General features: G+C 46.6%; 1 protein-coding gene across 1 annotated transcript; it reads right to left on the bottom strand.

Moving 5' to 3' along the window:
• Positions 1-5,366: 5,366 nt before the first annotated feature.
• kcnj12a (potassium inwardly rectifying channel subfamily J member 12a) lies at positions 5,367-6,979 on the bottom strand. Its single transcript, XM_030098326.1, has one exon. It carries the CDS (start codon positions 6,970-6,972, stop codon positions 5,665-5,667), a length of 1,308 nt encoding a protein of 435 aa, XP_029954186.1. The 5' UTR covers positions 6,973-6,979; the 3' UTR covers positions 5,367-5,664.
• Between the last annotated feature and the right edge of the window lie 2,893 nt (positions 6,980-9,872).

Here is a 9,872-nt window from a genome sequence, read left to right as displayed (position 1 = left end):
CCTTGGGTTGAGAGGCAGGAAATGAGAGTGGCCTCTTCACGTCCCCTCAGGTTGCCCATTCATGTTGCTCCATGAATCAGGATCGACCAGAGGCGCCGTATTGTAACCAGAATAAGATAAGAAACAGAATGCGTCAGCATGTTTGATGTTGCGCCTCCCTCCCGTCCTGAGCAGCAGTTAATCCTGGAGATACTAAGGAGATGTTGCAGAAATTCAGATTTCAAATTAGGAAAACAAAAAAACAGCTTCACGGGTGTTAGAGTGTCAGTCAGTGTGTGAGAGTGAGTCAGCAAACACCAGGACTCCGAAACCAAAACAGTCTAAATTAATATTAATAATTTCTTATCGAGTGAAGTTTTCAAAATGAGGCATTCTGAAACGCCAGTGAGCTCTTTACACAACACGACGAGCGTGAGTAGAAGGACAGGGCTGCTGCGCTTCTTCCATTTGGGCAGCAGACGACAAAACATGTCTCGGTTGTTGGATCAAGTCCCGTCACACCGTCGGACTGTAAACCGGATCAGGTTGTTCTTTGTGTGAAGTCGGCAGCACTTTTTGAACGGTATGTAGACTGCTGTGTTTCCAGGAAATACCGTGGTTATTTCAGTGAAACCCTCATGAGTAAGATAACAAAGGTAGAAAACCATCGTGTCATTTCATAGATGTTTATGAGAATCGATGGTTTTCTACTGGAGAAGAAGACATGAGGAGGTGCTGGAGACAGAGATCCAACTCGTTCAGAGGAAAGTTGACCAAACCACACAAACTGTGGACAGATTTGATGGAAAATGTCATAATTGCGCAATCATTTGCCATTTTAAGTCACTCGCTCATGTCGCACTTATTGATTAACAAGAGGACTGATGTAAATGGAGTCGGATCCACATTGCTTTTTTTCTTTTCTTTAATGGTCTTCATTCACGCTCTGCTGCTCATCTGAATCGCTGTATGCCGGGCTCATAAACGGAGATAGCATATATATAGATATATACCTTCCTCGTCAAATCAGCATTGAGCCAGACAGAGTTACGGTTACATGGAATTCTGTGATTGAGTGATAATCTCACAGGAGCTAACTGGGAGATCTTCCGCAGAGCCGCATGTGGTTTGACACCGAGGAGCTTTATATAGCCCCCTCAACACACTTTCCCTCATTTTACTGTCATCAACAGTTCAGGCTACGGGGAGTTCGCTCCTGCATTAATTATAACTCGCCTTTATGGGCTTGCTGGCCGAGATCCTGGCCCGGCGACTTCCTCCCGTCTCCTTTTGTGCGCTTTAATTGGTTCCAGACGACTTGGGTAGGTGTGATGCCTTTTTGTTTTACGTCATGTGAGCAAATGTGCGAGTCCAGACCCCAGCTGGCTCCATCAACTGTTCCCGTGGAGTCACAGAAGGGACAATCCCATGGGAGCGCGATTGTCAGTTCGGCTGTTGCATAATTTAGACACAATATCTCCATGACATCAAAATGTTTGGTGAAAAAACCAAACCAACCTATTTTTTATTTTTTTATCAATCTATAGAGTATTTGTAATGAACGTCAGCTGCAGTGTTTTTTGTTTTTTTTCCTCTCCAGCCTGCGGGTTACGTGGCAACAGCCTCCAGGAGGTAATTAATAGGGTTTCATGCCAACAGCGTGGAGAGAGAGACTGGTGAACCAGTGTTTCTGCGGTTTTAGTTTAACTGCTTACCAAATATTTTCACCCTGATGAAAACCGGTTTGTTCATGTATTTCCCACCTTAAATCAATAAAGGATGAATCCGGCGGTCCCGGCAGACCGGAGCGTTCCGTCAGCGAGGCACATGTTTGGGATTATATATCAACCATCTCACTTGCAGGGCAGTTGATCCTGACGTGCTCTCAATTATCCAAGACCTCTTGATGTCTAATCCCGCGATAACGCCACAACGGTCGGACGTCACGACCATCAAAAAGACACACTCCGGTCTAATCTTGAGGTCCGCGACCCACGCTGCGTTTCCAGATCTCTCATTTACACGAGGCCGCCGCTAATCCCCGAAGCTTCACTTTTCCTCGACATGTGTGACACCCAGTCGCGCACAAAGCCCGCTTCACGTTACATAATCAAACTTGGCAAAAGCTCCCGGCGTAGCATCGGTGATCCGGGTGACGGTCAGTGCTGAGACCCAGCGCCGGGGCTCAGCACAGCCGGCCGGCCGGCCGGCCGGCGTGATAATCCAGCGTTTGCCGCTCACTGTGGGCGACTTAATCAGCCCGACCTGCATTATTCAGCGAGAGCGGAGGGCCAGAGATCTCAGTCTTACATATATTGAATTGTTTCAGGTGATCACTGCAGGTGATCTTTACTTTTTTTCTTATTTTCCTTCCAGTTGTGGAGCATGAATATCAGTGTAAACATGGCGTTTTCCACGCAGGACAGTAATAACCATCTCTCAGGCGTCGGTTTTGTCGGTTTCCCAGGCCTGCCGGGCCAAAAGGCCTCTGGCCCCGGTGGTTGTTTGTGTGTCGCGGTGATTAATTAATGAACCTTCTTGAATAATTGGCGCGGGACCAGGAAGTCATCTGACTGCGGGGACATGAAGCTCGATCTCTGGTTTGAAGGCGGCGCTCGCGGTCGTGCGTTAGCTCAGCTGTCACAGTGTTCCCTCCAAGCCCACCTCGATTGTTTCAATCGCGTCTTTCATTTCTAAACAGCAGCGACTTGATGGATCGTGCCCAACAAACAAGGAAGAAAAAAAAATTAAATAAGATAAAACAACCCTTTTTTTCACAATTAGTTTTTTAATTGAATAATTTAATGACTCTGAATTAAAATCAAAAGCCCAGAAGACAGTTTGCTGGACATAGGAAGACTTCTACAGAGGTCAAAGTTTTCTTTTCTCCAATTTATCCCTTTAAGAGAAATACCTGTGAAATCATCAGCTTCTGTGCAGAAAGGAAACAACAGAAATTAGATCATTGAAAACTAAGACAAGAATGATATTTTGCCTCTTGATAGTGATTTCATTGTAGTACGCTGGTATAAACAGATAAATATCGATTGCTGTATTCTATCAAAAAGAACTTTGTATAAAAATAAGCAGGTTTGTTCAGCCTGGCTGCTCCCTATTATCATTTTTTTTATAACATTACTATGCTTTTTACACTATAAACTCTTTATGTTTCCCTAAAACCTTTGTGTGTGCTTCTTTTTTTAAGGGCTCAGGTGGGCAAACATCAAAGCTGAAACAATCTCTGGAAAAAAAAAAAAGTAAAATTCAGTAGACATGATTGAAAGGATGCGTTTCAGTGTTAAAAGCTGTGAACTTTTCATCGTTTTAGCCACTGAAACGCTGTGAGTAGGTGCAGAGGTTTCACAAATCAGTGCACTCAACCTTCCCAGAAGGTAATGACCCTTATAAATGTTTAGGATTGGGTAAAGAATTCTTCACTTAGCCAAAAAAAAAAAAAAAATCTGTATTTTACAACCTTCTACAATCTTCTACAAAAAGCAACTTATAACTAAGAGCTACTATAGACTCAAACTTATCACTAGAGTTAACCCACGGCTAGGAAAGGATTAGTCATTGTGACCAAGATTTCGACCATTTTATGGTTCTCCTCTCTCCTCGTCATGTAGTTAGTCACTTCTTTACACATTTGCAGTCTTTAACATGTGATGGTTTGACTGAAATTGTTCAAGGTGACGTCCGGGTCGGAGCGAGGTAACAAGGCGTCAGCGGGACTGGATGAGCAGGGGTTTGCGACGCAACAGAAACGTCGAGATTTGATTGATAAACTCTGACTAGGCATTAAGAAAAGGGATCATGCGTCGTACGTCTGGGTCTTCGAGCGTTTTCAAAGTAAACTGGAGACTTTAACACTTTTACAGATGATGATTCTTCATCTTTTCAATGTCAGTCTAAGCTGATTGTGGAAAATTACCGAGGGAACAATAAATTCAAACCCTAAATCTGAGCTACACTTCATTACTTTGGTATCGAAACCGAGGAATCTGATGCATATGAGTGAAATACAGCCTAATATTCCACCCTATTCCACCTGGATTCCCAACAAAATGGGTGAAAAAGGGTTTTTAGTGTCTGTCACTGGAACATTAAGAATACACATAACAAAAGTGACGAAGAAAATGTGCTTTAGTGTTTATTGCTACTCTCCATATTGCTGAGTCGCTGTTTGCAGCGGGAGATGTTTGTCGACGCATCAGGCAGTGAAAAACGGGGTAATACTTAAGTGTTGCTTGTTTTCGGTTTAGCTAGCGGACGCACTGCGATCTTTGATTCTCCGCACCACAGGTACACTCTGAAACGGAGCCGATCCCCGCTAGTAGCCGAACGTTCGCCCAGCGTTCACGTGAAAGCAGTTTAAATGTCAGCTGTCCAACTCTGCTAATTCGTCTAGACATTTCTAACCTTCTTAAGACAAAACGGAGTGTTGTTAAGACACGGGCCCTTCGTGACGCGTGTTTCTTCAGCAGGGTACCTCTGGATAGCTTACAGCAATAAAAATATATCTCGCATTCATTTAATACTTTCAAATGGATTTGTGAAATTATTGGATTCTCAAATATGCTCTCACACAGAGCTTGATTAATTCCTGTGCAATAGAAGGTTCATGTGCATAGATTCACTTTGAATTTGAGCAATTGCACATAATGTGCATTTAATCACAGCAGTCTCTCTTGTTTCCTTACGTGTAGGTGACTGCGTGGTTTCTGTTCGGTAAAAGGTTTGCTTTAAAGTGCATTCTTAGTGATTCAATCTAAACTAAATCCAGACTGTGCCTTTGTTAGACAATGTTTATTTAGGTTTTATGTGCATTAAGTTGTTGTTTGACTGGGCGTCTCAGTCGTCTCCGTCCATGTCTCATCAGCTGAATCATTCTGTTTCCGTCTCGTAGCAACCGCTGGGAGATAATAAACAAATGTTCCTCTAGTTTATTGTCTATTCTCGTCTTGACTGCGATCCATAACACACAATTAGCTTGGGCTACGATCCCAGCGTTGCGTGTTGGGATGCTGATTTTGGGAGCTTGTTAATACTAAGACGAAGTTGTTGTTGTGCTGTTCTCGGTGGCTCGCTGTCAGATGCTTCATCATGGCTCGTTGCATCTGAATGCTACAGTGCATGAATTTTCAATGTGTCACTGAACGCACGTCCAGCAAATTACGGCGGCGCGAGGAGAGCTCAAGAGAAGCTTTGTAACACTATCATTTGTGGCCAGGAACAAGTTGTGAGAGCAACTAGTGTTTTTTTTTGTTTTTTTTTTTTCTTTTTTCAAAAGGTGTTTTTGGAAATCGATACTGCACACAAAACATAACTTATCTAAGAAAGGTATTTACATCTAAGATTTGATTATAATAGGTTTTTCTTTAAATGTACTTTCAATAAACACTCTCAACTCAAAATGATGACCGGGTGAAAAAAGATTCAAGTTTCCATGAAGGAAGAAGGTCTTTCTCTGCCTTTTCCTTAATTGTAGACATTCCTTACCACAGTTGTCTAAGCTGTGCACTCTCGCTATGTCCCACTCCTTCCAGTTAAGTCCCTTTTTTTGGTGTCCTATTAGTTTTACACTCTTTCACAGTAGTCAGCTTTTCCTATGGCACGTTGCATTGCTCTGCATTTTTACCCTTTTATAAAGTTACTGAAGCGTGACCCCGGGTCAGCGGGTCGAGGTCATATCTCTGACTCTCTCCGGTATGACCTCTGGTCCAGTGCCCTGGTGGCCTGTAAACGTTCAAACTCGTGCCGGCTGTTCCGGTCCGGACTGAGGTTCGCCAGCGCTCGGCTCCCGCCGCCCACGTCCTCTTCCTCCTCCTCCTCCTCGCGGTTCAGGAAGGCCAGCTCGTTCTCGTAGCAGAAGGAATTGGAGCTCGGGACGAGGAACTTGTTCTCCACCATGTCCTTGGCACTGCAGCGGGGGGTGGACGGCACCTCGTAGGTTTTGTGAAAGTGAGAGTAATCCACCTTGTAGAGGTTCTTCTCCTCGAACAAGACCGGCTCAAACCGGTGACCCCAGAGGATTTCGGAGGCCAAGTAGGAGCTGCGAGCCTGCGTGGTCATGGCGGTCGCCTCGACCATCCCCTCCAAGATGACCACGATCTCAAAGTCCGCCGTCTCCAAGTCCTGCTTGCTGATCCCAAACAGTGGGCTCTCCTCGTCGATCTCGTGGAGAATGGTGATGGGCGAAACCAAGAAGATTCTGTCCAGGCCTTTGTCGAAGCCCACGTTGATGTCTATCTGGTCCAGAGGGATGTACTCCCCCTCGTCGGTTATCCGGGGCTTGATGAGCTGCGCCCTGACGTGGGCCTCCACAATGTGGCTCTTGCGGAGGTTCCCCACCCTCCACATGAGGCACAGCTTCCCGTCCCGCATGGCGATGACCGCGTTGTGGCTGAACAGCAGAGTCTGCGCTCGCTTCTTCGGCCGGGCCATCTTGGCCATGATGGCGCCGATCATGAAGCAGTCGATGATGCAGCCCACGATGGACTGGAAGACGACCATGAAGACGGCCACGGGGCACTCCTCCGTCACGCAGCGGTAGCCGTAGCCGATGGTCGACTGCGTTTCGATGGAGAATAAAAAGGCAGCCACGAATCCATTGACCTGCAGGACGCACGGGGTGAAGTTGTCGTCTCCGGCCGGGTTGTCCAGATCGCCGTGCAGCAAGGCGATGACCCAAAACGCCAAGCCGAAGGCGAGCCAGGACACCACAAACACGAGGGTGAAGACTACCAGCATCCAGCGCCAGCGGATGTCGACGCACGTGGTGAAGATGTCGGCCATGTAGCGCTGCGACTTGTCGTCCATGTTGGCGAACTGCACGTTGCACTGGCCATTCTTCTTGACGAAGCGGTTGCGGCACTTGCGGCGCGTGTGGATCTTGCCGTTGCCAAAGCCGTTCATGCCATGCATGGTAGTGAGGCGGAGGCCCTCCTCCTCGGACGACACGATGCTGTAGCGGTTGATCCTTCCCACACTCATGCTCCCGACGGCGCCTCCAGCTGCAGGGTCGGAGCAGAGGGCCGGGCCCGGAGTCCCGGCGTGCGATCAAGGCTCCCCTCTCAGCTTGATCACTGGCTAAGCTGCATTTTAGTGAGTCATTGATGGAGCTGGGTGGGAGCCTGATGCATTTATCCAATCCCTGCAGAGACAGCGGACAGAAAGGAACATTGTGAACTTCTCTCTGATATAACAGATAAATCACACGGTATAGGCACAAACTCACCGATCACAGCAGCTTCTCATGACCGATCAGTGATATATTGGACATGCGAAATCATATTCACAACCTATTATGCCTTGATGATGGTGACTCTCGAGTTGGATTCCCACATTACATAATATCAGACGTCCCTTCATTTGTATCCTGCTTAATTTAGAATTAATTTCATAAGTTCATGATGGACTTTTAAAGTTTTTTTTCCATAGAATTGTTTTTAGTAGGGATGGACTGATAATAATACCAGTATCGGTGCATCGATAATTTGCGCGATTGTTCTGGAAATTGTGTTGTTTGTTCCGTTTCATACGTAATCCCACTTGATCTGGTTTCTTTGCTCCTCTGCTCGCCGTCTTGCTCTCTCCAGACGTCACGACTCAAACTCCGATTGGCCCTCGCTGAAGGGCCCTCGTGTCTTTTGATGTCGGTGGGTACGCGAAGAGCTGGCTTCAGAGCACACCCACTTGTGTCACAGAGCATTTCCTGTGCTTTTCTCAGAAAAAAAAAAAGATTGGCAGCGGACACGAATTTAGTCATCTGACACCAGATGTTGATTTTTTGTTATATTGTGTTCAGAATTCGAACCGCTGTGTGAGCCGGCGGTGCGAACGTGGTTTGGCTTTTCGTATCAGCAGGAGGCCTGTGACAGTTCGCAGCGACAACAAGGCTATCGCATGTTAATTTTCACCACGTCTGTATTTTTAGTCTATCAGCGGCAAGGCATTCAGTCAACGCGCCTCCAGCAGACAGGCAGCGCTCCTCCACCTCTTCTGCTGTGCAACAACTTTCCCATTGTCCCGTCAGGACAGCGCTTTAGCTCGGGCTGCTTGGTTCTTTATGTACGTGTATTAAAAACTCCTTGGGGAGTTGTATGTATGCCACTGAACCCATGGACGTGAATTTCCAGATGCTACAACCAGAGACGGAGAGCGAAAGGCTCTATTTCTTTGACCCCATTCTGTACAATTTGCAGGGTTATAAATCATGTTGTGAGAATGGAGTGTACGTATAAACCCCGTCCTCTGGAGCGCCGTGGTGCAGCGATGCCTGGTGCAGCGGCGTGTACTGCACATCCGTGGTGTTTGTACATTGGGAAATAAGTGTACAGTGACATTACAACCCATCTGGCGGTTTGAAGCACTCCGTCATGTATAGAAGGAAAGCGATCTCCAGCATGAAGGCAGCATCGCAGTCTATGTTCGGCAGCAGATAACCTGGCTGCTGCTGCTGCGGCGCTGAGTGTTGTGCCTCCGGGTCAAGGAGTTTTGCCCGTGGGAGCCGGGCCGAGCCCCCTGTGGGCGCAGACAGCTTTTATCGCCTGGCCACATCCGCCGTGCGTCTGCGCGTCTGTCTGATTCGGGCCCTGAAGACCCGACGGCTCACTCATGTGCGCTCCCAAATCCCCCGAGCCCCGCCGGCTGCCGCACTCTCACACCATATTCACACTCCAGCCCCAACTTTTTCCAGGCGCAAGTTTTCCAGGTCTGCCAGATTACGTCACGCACGGTCTCAGAAGGCCCCCGGGATTAAACCCGTACCTATATCAGGAAGGCATACTGTAACTAAATGTTGCTATTTCTAGTTTCCTTTTGAGTCCCTGCTCGGTTTTCTGACAATATCTCCCTCCACTCCCAAAAGAGCACAGCTGTTACTGCTAAAAATAGCCACAGCCTTCCCTTCCTCTTAGGTATGGTAATTAAAAAACTATGAATAACAAACAAGGTTTGTTTTAGCCTTTGTAATTGTGTCTTGCTCTTTACTTTCAGCCGGACAGTGTAAATAATCCTGTTTGCCCTACCCTTTATCAACCCTGTTCAGGCAGGTGGCTGCACTGCAAGGCATTGATATATAAATGAGATGGATCATTTCACATTATATTTATGGTCTCTGCTCTACACGCATGACCTGAACGGCCCTCCGCGGCGCACAGTGTCCGTATCATGCTGCGGTGCTGGAGAGCCTGGTGTCCATTTGATAAGTGAAAATAAAAACCCTGCTTCCATATCGTCGCCAGATAAGTGCTGAAAGCCTCTTTTGCTTTTAAAATGTGATTGTTCCCCTGAAAGGATGTGCACGTATGGACCAGACCATTGACTGGGATTCAGTCCTTAATAATCGTAAAACATGAAGTGTGACATTATAAACCAGAGAGTTACAGTCTTGGCTGCAGGTTTGTAGAATTGAATATCTTTAGGCATAATGTATTTGAAGATATTAACAGTTCTTTAAGTTTTTCCCCTTAGTTTGCCAATATATCACTTTCAGTCCACTTTAATTTATTTGTGAATGAATTAAAGCTCAGAGGAAGACCGTTCATGCTGCTGCATTTATTTATTACCTGGGATATTTCTATTTTATTGTTGTTGTTCTGCCAAGACTCCGTTCTTGACCGAAGAGCTTTGATTCATAAAGAAAGACTGGGATTGTGATTTCTTTTAAACAGCCTTTAGTGAGCCGGTCCTCGGTGTGTGTTCTCGGGGAGTTGAGAGGAGTGACGGAGCAGGAGGAGGAGGGGGGGCAACGATAAGCTCGCAGCTGATTAGGATAAATAGAGTGAATAATTGGATGTGCAAAATAATTGGAGGGACTGGGAGGGACGCTGAAGTGGAGCGGGAGAGGGCGCCTCGTCTCAAGACGAGCACGATGCAGGAAACTGAGCTCC

This window comes from Salarias fasciatus, chromosome 8, assembly GCF_902148845.1.
Source record: "Salarias fasciatus chromosome 8, fSalaFa1.1, whole genome shotgun sequence".
NCBI classification, from domain to species: domain Eukaryota; kingdom Metazoa; phylum Chordata; class Actinopteri; order Blenniiformes; family Blenniidae; genus Salarias; species Salarias fasciatus.
This window is presented reverse-complemented; position numbering and strand designations above follow the sequence as displayed.